Source organism: Drosophila miranda (genome assembly GCF_003369915.1).
Source record: "Drosophila miranda strain MSH22 chromosome Y unlocalized genomic scaffold, D.miranda_PacBio2.1 Contig_Y2_pilon, whole genome shotgun sequence".
NCBI classification, from domain to species: Eukaryota; Metazoa; Arthropoda; class Insecta; order Diptera; family Drosophilidae; genus Drosophila; species Drosophila miranda.
The window spans coordinates 28,086,337-28,104,329 of record NW_022881614.1 but is presented as its reverse complement, the minus strand read 5'-3'; the positions used below and the strand labels follow the sequence as shown (position 1 = coordinate 28,104,329).

Sequence of the window (17,993 nt, the reverse complement as noted above, 5' to 3'; positions counted from 1 at the left end):
TATCGGACCTTGACCGTTTCGTGTCCAAATTTCGCCACACCCCCTTCCGCCCCCGCAAAGGACGAAAATCTGGGGCATCCACAAATCTCAGAGACTATTAAGGCTAGAGTTAACAAATTTGGTATCCGCACTTCTGTTAGATCTCACTATAAAACGTATATCTCAGAATTTCGCCCCACCCCCTTCCGCCCCCACAAAGGAGGAAAATCTGTTGCATCCACAATATTGCAGATTCGAGACTAAAAACTAAAAACGCAGAATCATAGATAATGACCATATCTATCAGACTGCTGAATCTGGATCAGATCGGATCATTTTTATACCCAAAAGGAACAAATCAATTTGCACTGGCTACGCAGCGCCCGACGTCACGCTCAGACTGATTTTCAGTCTCTCTCGCACGCACTCTTTGTCGTGTCGTTTAATATTAGCGGCGTCTGCCGGAGGAGAGCCATACTGACTTAGTATCGGGTATAACTGTAGAGTTGCGGTCTCCGCAGCAACTCACAACGTTCCCCCTCGCCATGTCTGTCTGTCCGTCTGTCCGTCCGTCCGTCCCCTTCAGCGCCTAGTGCTCAAAGACTATAAGAGCTAGAGCAACGATGTTTTGGATCCAGACTTCTGTGATATGTCACTGCTACAAAAATATTTCAAAACTTCGCCCCGCCCACTTCCGCCCCCACAAAGGACGAAAATCTGTGGCATCTACATTTTTATAGATAGTATAAAACTAAAAACCCAGAGTCGTAGAAGATGACTATATGTTCTAGAGTGCAAAATCTGAACCAGATCGTATAATTATTATAGCCAGAATCAAGAAAACAATTTCATTCTTTCTCGCTCTGTCTCTCTCTAACACACAGGTTTCATGGTCGGTTTTGCCAATTGCAAAATATGAGTTCAAGGATCTCAGAACCTATAAGAGCCAGAGCAACCAAATTTGGTATCCACACTCCTGTGATATCGGACCTTGACCGTTTCGTGTCCAAATTTCGCCACACCCCCTTCCGCCCCCGCAAAGGACGAAAATCTGGGGCATCCACAAATCTCAGAGACTATTAAGGCTAGAGTAACCAAATTTGGTATCCGCACTTCTGTTAGATCTCACTATAAAACGTATATCTCAGAATTTCGCCCCACCCCCTTCCGCCCCCACAAAGGAGGAAAATCTGTTGCATCCACAATATTGCAGATTCGAGACTAAAAACTAAAAACGCAGAATCATAGATAATGACCATATCTATCAGACTGCTGAATCTGGATCAGATCGGATCATTTTTATACCCAAAAGGAACAAATCAATTTGCACTGGCTACGCAGCGCCCGACGTCACGCTCAGACTGATTTTCAGTCTCTCTCGCACGCACTCTTTGTCGTGTCGTTTAATATTAGCGGCGTCTGCCGGAGGAGAGCCATACTGACTAAGTATCGGGTATAACTGTAGAGTTGCGGTGTCCGCAGCAACTCACAACGTTCCCCCTCGTTTGGTTTATCTTGGTGTTCTGTTTTGGTTTTTTGCTTAAAAAGCCGTTGGTTGCATTATTTATTGAGCCATAATTTTTAGCTTTTTTGACGCATTTTTTTTCCTCCTCGTATAGCCCATATATAGATTTAAGTTCTGTTTTTAACTTTTTTATTTCTGACAGAAGACTGTTGCATTTCTTTTTATAAAAATTATTTGACTTAGAATTTTTTTTACATTTTTCGCAATTAGATACTTCTTTTTCTGCATCAATTTCGGGCTCAATAAATTCAACTGAATTATTTTCCAGTTCAATTTCTAAGTTCAAAGTTGGAATAGCTTCGCTTTTCAACTTTTCCTTCCCTATATATGCGCTAGAAAAATGGTCATCGCATATAATCAGTTTTTGTTCATAATTCTCCAGTGCAACACAACATTTTTCACGCCAAATTTGACCAAAAATGCTGTCTGCAGGCGGAAAATTAAACATTTTTATACCAGGATTGATTTTTGGCATTCTTCACAATGCATTGCCGGCCGGACTTTGCATCACCCATTCTTATTCCGCTCATATTTTTTTACAACTGATTGCAATGATTGCTAAACAAGAAGTGAAGAAGCGAGCCTGGCACGAGCTCGACCCAACCCAGAAATATGCTTGTAGCTGTGTATATGTGTGTATGTCCTAGGTCGGCACGGCCATAAACCGGTTTCGCCCGCAGCATATACGGCTTTAGCTTCACACACAAGCGCACTGAAAGCATGTCAGTGCTGCGTGCCGAAACCGTAGGGCAGCGTGGTCGCTGATGTCTTTGGCGCGGCACAGTGGGGACTCAGCCGAAATAGCCAAAAAAATGGTATGAGTGCTTTAGATAAAATTAATGTACGCATCTAATAGAGAATTTTCCAATCGAATTTTCAAGATAGTTTTAGTTTAGGAGATATAAGCACTCAAAGTTTAAAATTTTTTCAGTGTGCAAATATTTATTGAACTCATATTCACTAACTAATTTAGCAAGCTGAGACGGCCAAAGGTCCCACTGTGCCGCTCCAAAGACATCGGCGATCCGCGGCCACCGCTTCGACGGTGCTGAGGCTCGAGAGTCCAGAATTATTTCGTTGCTGGTGAAGGCATTGCCGAACAGACGAAACCGATGGGCAGCGGGGTCGCGGTAGAGACGAAGTACAGGCGAAAAGGGAATTGAAACCCCGCGCGCTCCCTCGTGCCTTTTGGGTCCTAATGTTAGGACCCGCCATAGAACAGCTTTTTGGTCGCTCATGCAACATCTTGGTATTGTATAGTCTTTGGTTTAATTCAATTAATATTCAACGTTCTCCCTCTGCTCATTAGGAATTCCAAGCATTCAAGAAAACACTCGAAACTCAAAATATAAAATGCGGCATGCCCAAAAACCAGACGCTTTTTATTGGAATTGATGTATGTACATACATATGTATGTATATTGGGTGGGGTGTGCTGGTTCCTATAAATACAGCATACAGTGCGTATAACTAGCATAAGACAGCAAAAGAGTTAGTTCATTAACAGGAAATCTCTATTCAATGCCACTTTCTTGTCGGTCTGGGCATATGCTACTGTCACTACTGTCACTGTAAACCTTATTTGTTTATCGCCGCTTCACTTTTGCTAACATGCATCACCCCCGCCCCCGCAGATAGTAGCAATACATCAAAAAGTTGACCAATTACTGGACAAATTTGAAGCAAATGGAATCGCATTTATTTCCCATTATATGTGCATATATGTACATACATACATACATATGTACATATGTGAAATTACATGGCTCTCTACCCACTCTTTGTTTTTGTTTTTTATCAGACGATGTGGTTTTGCAAAACCTAAAGATACGCGACAGTGCCCTGGAAGATTTGGACCTGCCGGTTCAGATTGTCTACGGATATTTGGGTGAGTGTTATGGACATGTAAGCGAAGAAAATGGGCACTGAAATGAGTCTCTTGTTAGGTAAACTGGTACTGAAGATACCATGGAAGAATCTGTACAGCCAGCCCGTGATCGTGAACATTGAAGATCTCTATGTCCTGGTCTCGCCCAATAACAATGTCCAGTACAATGCGGAGAAGGAGGCCAAGTATGAACTGGATGCCAAGATGGCGGCGCTAGATGCCCTCGAGGCGGCCCGCAAAAAGGAGATTGAGAAAAGTGAGGCTGAATAAAAATTAGACAGAACGTAAATGCGAACGCTCCATCTGGCCTCCTCTCTTTTCAGATACAGCCAAGCCCGATGCTGGAGTTGCCGAGCAACTAACTGCGCAGATTGTGAACAATCTGCAGGTGACGATAAGCAATGTGCATTTGCGATACGAGGACAGCACAACGACCGGCAGTCCGTTCTCCTTTGGCGTATCGCTGCACAGTCTGGAACTCTTCACCACGGACAGCAACTGGGACAATACCTACATGACGGAGCAGGCCTCCCAGGTGTTCAAGATAGCGAATCTCTCCTGTCTGTCTGCCTACATGAACTGCACCGCTCGTCTCTTTGCCAAGGAGGCGACATCGCTCACAGAACTCTTCCAGACGAGCATTGCCCGCAAGGACTTCAAGCCCCTGCACTACAACTACGTGCTGGGGCCCATCTCGTGCAATGCCAAGCTGAAGCTGAACATGAATCCCGAGCTCGATAGCCCGGCCTTCCAGATACCCAAAATAGATCTCTGCTTGGAAATGGAAACCCTGAATGTGGGTCTAACCAACCCCCAGCTCGACAATATTATCAAGCTGGGCGATGCCATGAACCGCATGCAGTTGGGCCTGCCCTACCGCAAATATCGACCGTACAACCTGCGTAAGAATTCCCCAGTTTCCCATTCTGAATGATACAGCACCTTTTGCGTTTGCCTTCTCTCCACCGTAGCTATCAAGGGTCATGCCAAGGAGTGGTGGCAGTTTGCAGCCAGCTCCATACTCGAAGTGCAAGTGCGGAGACCGCGACGCTGCTGGACCTGGGCACACATCAAGCAGCATCGGGACCGCTGCAATACTTATGCACAGGTGGGTCTTCAATGCAATATTATCTGTTGACTCTTTGCTGACTTATCCCTGTGTCCACTGCAGAAATACAAGGAACGAGAGCTGAGCAAAAAGCCCCCAGCCATCCTTATAGAGACTTGTAGTCTGCTGGAACAGGAACTGGATGCTTTCAATCTGCTACTACTAGAGAAGCTAAGGGACACAGCGCCTGTGCCGAAGACAGGCTGGCTGAGTGGCTGGTGGGGCGGCGGAGCCAAGAAGGAGAACGAGGGCCAAGATCAGAATTTTGGCAAGAAACAATGGTTAATACTTTCTTTCATGTGTGTGCATGGGCACATGTCTACAATCTAGAATTTTCATTTGCAGTACAAAAATTCGAGGCTGCCATGACGCCGGAGGAGAAGGCCAAGATGTACAAGGCGATTGGTTACGAGGAGAACGCGAAACCTCAGGATGTGCCCGTAAATTATGAAGCGATCAGAATGAACTTTAAGCTGATTGCCTTGAAGGTGGGTCTGGACCAGGACAAGGGCTCGGCCACCGACAATAGAATTTCGTACGACTACCAAGATCTGCCGTCGCTGGTACTGCTCAAGTTCTCCATGGCCACGGCCTCGGTGAGCCAGCGACCAGCTGCTGACGCCATCACCATCACCGCTGGCATGAAGGAACTCAAGGTGTCGGGCCTCGTTCGCGACGGCCGTACACCCATGCTCGTGGAGTCGAAGATAACCGACGAATTTAATCTGCTGGACATATTCTTCGAGACGAATCCATTGGACGGACTCAGCGATCAGAGAGTGAAGATCGTGGCGCGTCCTCTACAAATCATATACGATGCAGAAACAATCCTGAACCTCATAAGTGTGTTCCAGCCGCCTAAGGATATGACACTCTCAAGGTTCGAGAACGCTGCCAGCCTGCAGCTGAACAGCATCAAGGAGCGCTCGGCCACGGGCATGCAGTATATGATTGAAATGAAGTCCGTTCTTGATGCGGACATCCTGCTGATGCCCAACGTTCTGGTGGTGCCCCATAAAGGCGTATATGCTGCGGACCAGTCCTCCCTTGTGGTCATCAGCATGGGACAGGTGCACTTGACGACCAACACCCGGCGCCGTGCGTCGACTAGTGTGTTTGGCTCCAGCGAGGAGCGAGGCGAGATTCTCAAGAACGTCATGGAGAACGCTTACGACAGATACATCATTAAGGTGGACGACATTCAGCTACTGGTGGCGCGCCCTGGCGAGCCGTGGGATCATGTCCTCAAGGCAGCCGTCTCCACGGATATGCATGTGCTCCAACCCGCCTCCCTGATGATCACTGCCGCCCTCTGCGTGGTGGACAATGACCCCCGAATGCCCAAGATGAAGGTGGACATTGAGATTCCCACCGTCCAAGTGAACATCTCCGAGGATCGGGTGATTGATGCCATCTCAGTGGCCACGAGCATACCCCTGCCAGAAGCGTCCGAGCCAGCGGCGCAGCTGATAATGACGCGCTCCCGCAGCTCGCTCTCCAGTTTCCTCAACAAGGACGTGATCAAGTTCGGCGGCAGTAATGGAGGGAACACCGCAACCTCGGCCGTGGAGGAGATCATACAGTACACCAATTTGGAGGTGAACTTCTCACTGAAGGAGATCTCTTTCGGCCTGTATCAGTCAAACAGGCTGTGCGAGAACGATTCGGATGTCACCATTGAGTTTCTGACTCCGGAAGGAACTGCAATGCCGTCCCCTATGGATGCACCGCAACCGAAAACAACGGTGGAGAAGCCGAGCCTGGAGGCGGCCTTTGCAAGGCGTTCACCCCAGATTCTGTCCGTCCAGGTGCACCAGCTTGAAGCAACATTGGCTCAGCGAACCTACGAGACAGTTGCCACAGTCAAGTGAGTAGATTCTCGTAGATTCGTGCAAGAAATGCCTCATCCCCATTACCCACTCTAACATTCAGGCTGGGGGGCGTGAAGATCAAACAGTTCGACTGTCAGGAGAACAACCAGGAGGTTCTGGACATAATTCACACGCCCGGATACAACCAGGGCGAGAATCTGGGCCAGAGCGTGAACTACCTGTTCACCGTCTCGTATACGATGGCTGACAAGACATCGCCAGAGTTTAGCACCAAATACAACTCCACGGAGCAGCTGATCGTCGCCAACTTCGAGATGCTTCAGATTGTGCTGCATCAGGAGTGTCTGCTGCGAGTTCTGGAGCTGGTGACGGACTTCCAGAAAAATCTGGACAATTTGCTGCAGACCGACAAGCCGCGCGATCGCTATGCCCTCGCTGGAGCCGGCGATGGTCTCAAACAAAAGCTCAATGTCATCCTTGAAGACACTGAACAAATCATGGTCCCCAAACAAACCAAAATAAGATGTATGAAGGCATCCCAGCGGCGTGTGGAGAGCGTGAAGCTGCGCTTGATCGCCAACCTCAATCAAGTGGGGTTGATGCTAACCTCGAGAAGCCGCCCGCTGGCGGAGATGAACGTGAAGAAATGTATTCGAATGGGGTTCAACGTCCGATATCCGACAATAATCGCTACCTCTTCGCTTTAGTTGTTGGGCACAACAAGAAGATAAATCTTATACTGCATGTGGATGAGCCGGATATAATCCTCGTGGAAAGCCTGGACGATCTGAACACAAATGCCATCATCTTCAATGTAAGTAAAAAAAAAAAAAAACTTCCCTTGTCGTAACTTACTAAGATTCTAGAGTATAGCGCTGAAAGCTCAGTTATTGTGATTACCGAGACCTAGGTAAGGCCGGGCATCCTTAGTTCCGAAGTTTGGGCAGGTCGGTACAAAACTTTTAAAAATAACCGTTCGTCTCGATGTGCAGAAGCGGTTCTGATTGCAGTGGACTCCAAAATCACGCCGGAACATTTCACCGTCCAGGTACAAAAAGAACTGCAATTCCTCTGAAAACTCTGCGTGGATCCCTGCTTAAACTATTCACCCTATCTATTGAATATTCATGCTGCCCCCCGATCTGGAAGGAATCGTTTATTATTCCTTTCCATAAGAAATGTAGCAAGTCTTTTTTTGTCCCTTTCAGGCTCAAGCTCATCTAAATTATCGCGCCATAGATGACAAACAGATCATTAATGGACAAATCGATGCACTCAAGATTTACATGAGCGCCTTTCTGCCGGAGCGGCGGGAGCAGACGCGCCACTACATTTTGCACCCGTGAGTGATCAGCCTGCAGGGCTCCACGCCCGAAGAGCAGGGCCTGCATATTAGTCTCAAGCTAAGCGATATCATAATCAACGTGTCCCCCGCCACGATCGAGCTTCTGAATAAGGCGATAATGAGCATAGCCAGCGGTACTGCTGTAAAGGCAGTCATGGAAAACGAAACGAAGGACACACACAGCTCTGGTATCCGCACAATTTCCGCAACCGATTCTATTGGTTCACCAGGGTGGATGAGGGCCTCGATGCCCTGCAGTTTATTAACAACGAACTGAAAGAATCCGCGAAGCAGAAGACGGAGAAGTGCGTCATTGAGCTGCCCAGCATCACGGTTGTAATTGAGTCGGGCGTGGGATACTACACCAAGCCCCTCATATCGCTGGATACACGCATCACAGCCGTCTTTAACAATTGGAGCCGTAACCTGAGCGCACATGGATCGCTGACCCTCAACATGGTAAGCAGGTGCATCCTATCGCTTGGAGGCTTCAATTTTATTACTGAAATTTTATTGCAGAACTACTACAACCAGTGCCTCGCTGAGTGGGAGCCAATTATAGAGCTAAACGAGGTGGTGGGCTGCAACGGAGTCAGCGAGTACACGCCCTGGGAGCTGAAGTTTGACTTGGCCACGGAGAAGGTGCAGAGCGAGACGAACGATGCGTTGGAGCAGCAAACCATCAACATGGTCATCCATTCGGAGGAGAATCTGGAGATAACATTCAGCAAAACGAGCTTGTCCCTGCTCGGCGAACTGAGCGAGGCCTTCTCGCAGGCCATCGACCAGAAGAGTCTCGCCAAACCGGATGTAGTCGCGCCCTATGTCGTGGAAAACGACACGGGCTTTGACCTCACCCTCAATCTGGGCGGCGGCATCTTCACCCTGCACGAGGTGTATCGCGGAGGCGGTCATTCTGTCAACAGTTCATTGCTAATGTCCTCCAGCGAACTATCCTCCGAGGTGGATCCCAATGACATACAAATTTGCACCATTTCAGCCGGTGGACGAGCCTATCTGCAGACCAAGGACCTCAGCACATTAACCGATGATCAGGCCGAGGACTACAATCTCTATTTGACGGTAAGATGGCATTCGTATAGCCTGATAGCAAAAGCCCCTAATGATCTTTATATGTCTGTTGTTTTAGATTGGTTCCATCGAGAAAAGAGTCGTGGTGCCCGTGTCAAAGTCCGATACAAGATACTTCCCCCTGATGCGGGGCATATCCCATGATCACTGGTGCATCATTTCCGAAGTGAAGCAGGACTATGGCACCACCACAGTGAACACTCATGGTGTCGTCAGCGTACGCTAAGCAAATCCATTATTTTGTACGAATTTCAGCTGCTAATTGGACAATCTTTGCAGGTCTTTAACCACTTTACTACCACCATCAGCGTGTATCGGCGCAAGACGACGCACAAAAGTGATATTTTTGTGGGCAGTGCTGGACCCGGGAAAGTGTTCAATGTGCCCCTTCACGCCATTTACGCGGACTCCAAGGATTTGTTCTTCTCCTTTCCGGGCTACAAGACCTCGGTGCAGGGTATTTCCTGGAGCGCCAGTCCCTCGGACCTCAACTACTCGCATCAGCTGCAGTGCGACCCCATCTCCACATTTGAACCGCTGTACATAAACGCCACGAGGACAAAGAATGAGGTCTATCACGAGATTACCAACAAATTTAAGCTATTGAGCGCCTTCTACACCATCCACTTGCGCCCGCCTCTGTACCTACGCAATGCCCTCCCCATCAACATAATGGTTTCGGTGGCTGGGTGCTCTGTGCGAAGGGACTCGCTGGAGGTCACCCGCAGCTCACCTGATTTGGCTATAAAGAACATCAGAGAGGACTTCCTGGATTACGGCGAGAAGCAAGTGAGTCCCGGCGACGTTCTGCATTTGCCTACTGTCCGCCTGTCGGAAAAGGGAAAGGACGGCAAAAGCTTTCTGGTTGTTCGAGTAAGTATATCTGCATTCAGACTATCTCCAAGAGCCACTTGCTGAGCCTCTGTCTTCCCAGCTGCTACAATACCTAGAGAAGGACTGGTCCTGTGCCACCGAAATTTCCGAGTGCAGCGGCGAACTCTGCACGTGGACGTTTTCATCGTACGACTCTGAGATGAAAGTGGATATGGAGCTCAATGTGCGGTAAGCGAATTGAAATCAGTTGCCGATTGAAATCTGTCCGATTTTCTGATTTCCGCCCCCGCAGACCAGAGGATCGACACGGCAGCATGATGCTCACGTTGTTCAGCCCCTTCTGGATGATCAACAAAACGGGGGAGATGCTCACCTATAAAACAGAGGCCACATCGGTGGAGGTGTTATACCATCCACCGGAGTATAGTGGACCTATACTTCTTACCTTTCGTGATAATGTGTTTTTCGACAAGAAGAAAGCTTCGATTCGCTGCGACAATGGGGATTGGAGCGAGAAGATTCCTCTTGACGTGGCCGGTTCGGTGGGCGAAGTCACCTGCCATGCCAACGATCGAAAATATCACATCGGCGTTCACAATCACTTGACCCAGGACTCGTTGACCAAGCAGATCACCTTCATACCATTCTATATCGTCTGCAACAGATGCCCCTACAAAATCGAGCCCCAGGAGCAGAGTCGTCCGGGCGATCCGTGGATGGCCCTTCAACCTAATCAGTTTGAGCCTTTGTGGCCGAAAAACGACCACAAGCACAATCTCATGGTTCGGTTGGAAGAGAAGGTGACGCCTGCCTTCGACTACACCGAGGTGATCTGTACCCTGCTGAAGCTGGAGAACAGCAGACATGGAGGCATCAACGTGGACGTGCAGACAACGGAGGGCGGTGTATACATAACATTCACAGAGTATCAGAAATGCGATGCACCGGGGCTGCTCATCAATCACACCAGAAAGGAAATCTGCTACCAGAAGAAGAACACCAAAGAGGGTAAAATTCTGTATGCCAAAAATAATATTATGTTCGCGTGGAGTCATCCGACGGGTCCCAAGATTCTTGTATTTGGCAAAAACAAACAGGAAACCGACTTGCGACGTGACGACATTGGTGAGGTTGTGTAAGTATCACATCGATGTTTCTTTAGTTTCCGCTAATGGAAATTCCACTCGACAGCATGCAAGACGGCACCAAGGCCTTCTGGGTCTCCTTCTTGGACGTCTTGCAGCGTGTGTTGCTGTTCACCGAAGTCGAGTCGATAGCCAAACGTACAGAAACCACCGCCTCCCTGCAGACGATTACGCAGAGCATCGATCTGCGCATCCATAGCATCGGTCTGTCTGTGATAAACAATCAGACAGGCCTAGATATACTGTACCTGGGTGTCACCAGCTCTGGCATCATTTGGGAGTCCAAGAAGGAGGGTAAGAAGCGTTTTAAGGAAATGACCATTCACGACACCGACCTTCTGGAGGCCGAGTACCAGCAGTATCTGGTGCACAAAAGCGTTAACGATGTCCAGAACTACAAGCTAGACAATAAATTTCCGGTAATATTCACTACGCACTGACTACATTCTACGGACCGCCCTATACACCTTCATTTGTATTCATTTTTCAAATCGACTTCGACGGAATGGTGCTAAAGAAGGCCGTTGATCGACAGCTGAGACGCAGCTTCTACCCGGCCATTTGGGTGTCGAACAAGTCATCACCATTCCAGAATCAGCTGCATATCAAAATCAATCGTGTCCAGGTGGACAACCAGTTCATCGATCCCATATTCCCAGTCGTGCTAGCCCCGATACCGCCGCCCAAGAGCGTGGCCAGCACCACGACTCTGAAACCGTTTATTGAGTGCAGCATGGTGCAGCGCGTCATGCCCAACTCGACGGTCAAGCAGTTTAAGTACGCCAAGATACTGATTCAGGAGTTCCACTTCAAGGTGGACATACTGTTCCTAACGGCCATTGCTGAGATGTTTGCTAAGGAGGTTTCCGATAAGGTGGCGGCCAAGCAGTTCCGCCAAGATGTCGACTCCATTGAGCAGCCCCTGTCCGCCTTCTTCGAACTTCACTCGCAGCAGGAGCAGAAAAACTTCTACGACAGTCTCCACTTGGGGCCACTCAAGATACATGTCAGTTTCTCGATGGCCGGATCGGACACCACTGCAATGCCAGGCTTCCTGGGCACACTAGTGCAAGGCGTAGGCGTGACCCTAACCGATGTGAACGATGTCGTTTTCCGGCTGGCTTTCTTCGAGCGCGAATATCAGTTCTTCACGCAGCAGCAACTAATAAACGAGATTACCTCGCACTACACGGGGCAGGCACTGAAGCAGCGTAATGTCCTCGTCCTCGGCCTGGATGTCCTTGGCAATCCATATGGCTTGGTGGTAGGACTTAAAAAGGGCGTAGAGGACTTGTTCTATGAGCCATTCCAGGTACACCTACCATACTCTTTTTTCTACATATGAAATTAAAATATTTTCCATTTTTAGGGGGCTATACAAGGGCCTGGCGAATTCGCTGAGGGTCTCGTCCTGGGCGTTAAGTCCCTCTTCGGCCACACTGTAGGCGGGGCAGCTGGTGCCATGTCCAAATGAGTTGAGCATTTTGTTAATGGATTTTCCTATCGAGCGTAATATTAGGATTACTGGCGCCATGGGCAAGGGGCTGGCAGCACTTACCTTTGACGAGGACTACCAAAAGAAACGGCGCCAGGGCATGAACAACAAGCCGAAGAATTTCCACGAAGGATTAGCGCGAAGCAGCAAGGGCTTGGTGATGGTACGGTTCTAGACATTGAACATTCTGAGGCATTGAGCATTTTTTAATGTTATTTCAACTTTTTCACCTTCACCTAGGGCTTTGTGGACGGGGTGACCGGTGTTGTAACTAAACCTGTGAGTGGAGCTCGCGACCACGGAGTTGAGGGTTTCTTCAAAGGATTGGGCAAGGGAGCTATTGGTCTGATCGCCCGCCCCACCGCTGGTGTGGTCGACTTTGCCAGTGGCAGCTTTGAGGCGGTTAAACGCGCTACAGAGGCTAACGAGGACGTCAAGCGGCTGCGTCTCACTCGCTTTCAACACAATGATCATGTGCTGAGACCCTATTGCTTCAGCGAGGCCATGGGCAACAAAATGTTGAAGTAAGTGGCGCGCGTAGGCAGATTAGATGGCCTGATTTGACTAATTGATTGCTCTCATCCACAGGGAACTCGACAAGGGAAAGTATGCCAGCACCGACAGCTTCGTGCATTGCGAAGAGATTATCCAGAAGGCCGAGTATCTTCTGGTCACCAACTACCGCCTGGTGTATATCCAGCGAAACGAGATGTTCGGCATCTGGACGGTACGTTGGACTTTTGCCCCCATTCAGAACCTATTGAGCATGCATTAATGAGTCTGGTCTTAATTTCAGTCGCTCTGGTCGTACCTATGGAATGACATTAACTCCGTAGATGCTACGACGCTCGGTGTACAAATCACTGTCAAAGTGGAGAGCAAGAAAGTGCTGGGATTTTTCAGCTCCAAGGAATCGCCCCGCAGGCTGGTGCTGCTGGCAGATGACCGCAAGCGCCGCGCCCTCAAGGAAATTATCGAATCTCATTTAGGCGACAGCATTTCCAACGTCACAGCCACATCCTATTATCCTGGTCAAAAAAATAACTAAATCTGAATTTATCTGCTAACTGTATTATAATCCGGCACATCCTCATGGCGGCTCCAGTGGCAGCTACTGAGCTACTGCCTTGATCCACCTTCTGCCTCTGCCTGCGTCTCTGCAACTAGTTTGAATAAATGCAAGCAAATCCACACTTAAATCCACATACAATAATGAATGCTTTTACTTATGTTAACAATTATGCTTTTATATTAAAATTGTATGTCGGTATAAAAATGTGACATCCAGAGGGCGGTTTCCACTAGCTTAAGGACTAAATCTACAATACATCTGTGGAGGGAAGGACTAAAGCGAGCGCAGAGGCGAGACGAGCAAGATCGCGATGAGTGCACCTGGATTTGGTCTACACCTTCTTGAGGAAGCTGCTGGGAGGTGTGGAGAGTGGCATGATAGGCTCGTAGTTGCTGCAGCTGTCGTTGTCGCAGAAGGAGGTGAGCGAGGCCAGGGCATTCGCCGCCAGCGCCTCCACGCTGAACATGGTGGACAGATGGCCGCTGCTCTCGAACTGATTGATGATCATGTTCACTTTGCTCTTGGCCTCGGCCTTCAGGCTGGGGGAGGGGGAGGAACTCAGGTCGCGTTCGCCTGGAAGTGCCCCATCATAGCCGTAGCCCTCCCCGAGATCCGGATCTGTCAGCAGATTCTCCTTCTCGCTCTGCTTGCACTTGGTATTGGCGGGCGCAGCGCTGGCCGTGCTCGCTGTCTTCTGTCATGTGCTCTTATTGAGACGACTGAGAAACCAATTCCTCGCCAACTTATCACAGTCCTTCCCGGGCGTGGACGTCATCTTCTGCGGACTCGTCTGTGCGGATGTCTGAGATTTGCGTTGCTTCTTCTGCTCCTTGTTGTTGGGGTTTTGAGCAGGACTCGTCAGCGACAGCGACAGCATTTCCGAATCGCTGCTGTTGCAGCGCCTTCTTCAGGCGCTCCGGACTGGGACCGCCTGGCGACAGCTGAGTAGACAGCTCACTGTGGACGGTCTTTACCTTGGCGTGGAAGTCCATGACCAGACTGCCGTGCAGACTGGACGGTTGTGGTTGTGGCTGTGTCTGCGCCTTGGTTCCGCCATCATTAAGTAGCACCATCGTTTCCACCTCCCCGACGGATGATGTCGCTTCCTGCAGCGGCTGCGGCGGACACTTTGGCACGTCATACTCAAAGCGCCTGGCCAGGGCGCTTGGACTGTGGGTCTTCTCAGGCAGTTTGGGTGGCGTCCCCGACAAATCCACGGTAAGGTTGTAAATGGGCGAAGGCTCTTCGTAAGTAGTAGTTTGAGTAGTTTGTTCTCTTCGTGACTGGCGGTGTGGGCAGTTTGCGTGGAAGCGGGCTCTTCAGGGACTGGTGTACAGTGGTGCTGGCATCGCCACGTATGGCTGCCTCAATGGCGTGGATCCACTCTTTGGCATCGACCTCGTTGCTGGCCTGGTAAACGAACTTCTTGTTGGGATCATCGGTGGTTATCTGGAAGCAACTGTCGCGCCGCTTCCCCTCGCCAAAGTGCTCGATCTCAATGGCGGAGCTTTTCAGGTAGAGACTGCTGCTGGGCCGGCAGGCAGTCGGACCATCCGCATAGCAGAGCATCCACTCGTTGAGGATGCCGCAGTAGCACTTTCTGGTCTGATCGAAGAACGAGCGCTTTGGTACGATCCGCTGAAGCTGTCCGTATTTGTTAGATCTCTGCAGAGACAGGTGTCCGGCGGGAAGGTCCGCGTATGGACAGTCAATTATCAGCTCGTGGGTGAAGGTTATGACCTTTTGCGTCTCATCCTCGCCCTGGTCTTGGCCCTGACCCTGGCTCTGGCAGGTCTCATACAGCTGCTGTTCCTTATCATCCTTAGACGCTGAACCTGCTCCTGGTTGGTTGGCGGAGAAGCGAAAAGTCTTGTCACTGTCCAAGGAGCCACTGCTGCTCAGATCGATATACTCCCGCGAAGCGGCCACTGCAATTAGGGGTAATTACTAATTACTGGAGGTTCCAGGCAAATAACTGGGCGAGGACAACATCTCCAGATAGCAACTGGGACCGGTCTCCGCGCCCACTTTGCTATCGACACAGTCGCCCATTCCATTCCCATTCGACTTGATGCTTGGAGCTGGCACCTGGACGTCTGCGTCTGAAAAACCCGCCAGCAGCAGCTCGCAGCGCTCCAGCAGCTATGCCGTCTGTTCGGCGGCCATCATGTGGAAGAGATTCGAGGTGTTTTCGTACTCGGATGTCTCCAGCGAGGCACGAAAGTGGGCGCGCACATCTGCAACGAGACGAAAAGATCACCGCCATGAGTTCTAATGTTCGGTTGGGTTTGGTTCTTGCTCTGTTCTTGCTAAATATGGTGGCGGCCTATTAGCCATTAATTTCGAAACGCATCATTGGCCTTAATAGCCTGCCCTCCCCCTGCCAGCCGCAGTTGAGCAAGAGCCATCCCATTTCCATTCCCTCTGCGGAGGGCAATTAGCTGGCAGCAGTGTCTTTTGCAGTGACTCAGAGCAGAGCAGGAAGCGGACAGGCAATGCTTAAGTTAATTGCTCTGGGCTGGCTCTGGCCCAGTATCAGTGCCAGTAACAGCCGAGCACCAGCCCCAGCCCCAAGACTAAACATGAATGACCTCATAAGCTCTCTCGCTCAAGAGTCAACTGCGAATTGACCGCGGCAATTAAAAATAATTTCACTGACTAAGAAAGTAAACTCTTCGACGGCGTTTTTTTATTTTGTATTTTTTTTTAATTCTTCTCTCCGTCTCCTCCCTTGCTAAGCTAAGTTTTTTGTGGTTCATACATATGTACATACAAAAATATATAAATTATTTAAAAGTAAACCGAAAAGTAAAGAAATTTGCAAGAAATCTTGTTAAAATTTGAACACGCAAACTATGAATAAGTCTGTAATCGTAATACTTCTGTTTATGTGAATAAGCCACCAGCAACAGAGAGTGCTATGCTTGAAAACCGAACAAGAGATGCTCATTCAACAAAACTAAATAGAATTTACAGATGTTAGTAGTAGTGAAGGGGCTATTCTTTCATCCTTTCTCGTCTCTTCTGAGCTCTTAGTCTTGTCTTCGATAGGTAAGTGGAAATACCCAAGCATACTTTAATATGTATTCAAGGAAAGATTTCCATTTTATTTCGTCATTATGATATATTGAATCCAAAAGGAGTTCAGTTTATCCCTTCTGCAGTACCAATCTAAGATAAATTCGAAACTTTGAATATTGCTCTGTTCGCTCCGCTCGAACTTTTTGATATGGTTCCTACACTACAGTACAAAAACTTGTTAAAATATAGCCCAGAGACGGAGGTTTAAACAAGCGCTTTGAGCTTCGTTTATCCTCTTTTTATGGTATACCTTGCGGGCATACGGACTGTATATACATATGTACATATGTATTTATGCTTCAATGGAACAGCGGCCAAAACGACAGAGCCAAACGCCTTCGACAAAGTGTACACAAAAAACAAGAGCATGAGCCAGAACAAAAGCGTATTTAAAGTTGGCCCCATCGACGTCGTGGAATGAGTCAATAATACATAGGGTTATTATTAATGTTTATGTGTTGAAGTTTCAGTTGGATCGGATCTCGTCTGTACTGCTCTTGTCTGCTCTGCTCTATCTGTGGAGTGCGCCCCGGGCGGGCAGGCTCAAGGTCCGAAGTTTTCTATACAAGATTTTGTGTATGCATGTAATTTTTGACTATGCAAAACGAACAAAGTCTTAATGATGAATCTGCCAGTAACTGCTTTTAGTTTTGTTGTTCGGTTTGCTTTCGTAATGTGCTGAATATTCGGGTTTTTAGTTGAAGATAATTACACTTACCCAACAAAAACTGTTCCATTTCTGGCCGTTTAGTAGTTGCCATTGTATCCATTTTATATTTTTTTCTGTTTGTTTTTCAGTGTTAATTTGAAGCGCTTTGCGTTAATATGCGTTGAATCAAAGACTATACAATACCACATCCCCATTTCCAACCATTTACCCCGCAATAAACAGTGCATGTGATCTTATAAAATGTGTTATCTACTTTTGACAGCAAACTGTTAATTTCTAAGGCAAAAAGGCAAAACTGTGTGCATTCGATGAACATGACAGATCCGAATCCAAAAACAACCGCCAGAGAAGCCACAATAAAACCCGAGCGAGAAATCAAACGATCTACAGAACAAGTATTCAACCAAAGACTATACAATACCAAGATGTCGCATGAGGAACAAATGCTTTTTCAATTTTCGTTTGACGCTTCATGGTACGGGCGCGCGGGGCTAGTACTTCAATTCTCTTTTACGCTACCTTCGGCTCCGAAGTGCTACTCGGCTTCGGTCAGCACGAGCTCGAGCCAACCCAGAAATATGCTTGTAGTTGTGTATATGTGTGTATGTCCTAGGTCGGCACGGCCATAAACCGGTTTCGCCCGCAGCATATACGGCTTTTAGCTTCACACACAAGCGCACTGAAAGCATGTCAGTGCTGCGTGCCGAAACCGTAGGGCAGCGTGGTCGCTGATGTCTTTGGCGCGGCACAGTGGGGACTCAGCCGAAATAGTCAAAAAATTGTATGAGTGCTTTAGATAAATTTAATGTACGCATCTAATAGAGAATTTTCCAATCGAATTTTCAAGATAGTTTTAGTTTAGGAGATATAAGCACTCAAAGTTTAACATTTTTTCAGTGTGCAAATATTTATTGACTAACTAACTAA

At 48.4% G+C, this 17,993-nt stretch overlaps 1 protein-coding gene and 1 pseudogene across 1 annotated transcript in view; one reads left to right on the top strand and one right to left on the bottom strand.

Moving 5' to 3' along the window:
- The window catches only part of LOC117192317 (vacuolar protein sorting-associated protein 13-like), a 46,208-nt gene extending 32,762 nt beyond the window's left edge, over positions 1–13,446 (top strand). The window contains 22 exon segments of the mRNA XM_033396970.1: positions 3,306–3,392; positions 3,451–3,648; positions 3,716–4,294; positions 4,364–4,500; positions 4,564–4,768; positions 4,846–6,367; positions 6,433–7,037; positions 7,040–7,146; positions 7,541–7,847; positions 7,850–8,136; positions 8,197–8,760; positions 8,828–8,986; positions 9,049–9,642; positions 9,704–9,831; positions 9,896–10,738; positions 10,795–11,166; positions 11,238–12,060; positions 12,118–12,218; positions 12,268–12,406; positions 12,484–12,767; positions 12,832–12,970; positions 13,040–13,446. Of these exon segments, the coding sequence (XP_033252861.1) occupies positions 3,306–3,392; positions 3,451–3,648; positions 3,716–4,294; positions 4,364–4,500; positions 4,564–4,768; positions 4,846–6,367; positions 6,433–7,037; positions 7,040–7,146; positions 7,541–7,847; positions 7,850–8,136; positions 8,197–8,760; positions 8,828–8,986; positions 9,049–9,642; positions 9,704–9,831; positions 9,896–10,738; positions 10,795–11,166; positions 11,238–12,060; positions 12,118–12,218; positions 12,268–12,406; positions 12,484–12,767; positions 12,832–12,970; positions 13,040–13,291 (8,432 nt within the window). The 3' untranslated portion in view covers positions 13,292–13,446.
- LOC117192312 lies at positions 13,299–17,488 on the bottom strand (annotated as a pseudogene).
- Between the last annotated feature and the right edge of the window lie 505 nt (positions 17,489–17,993).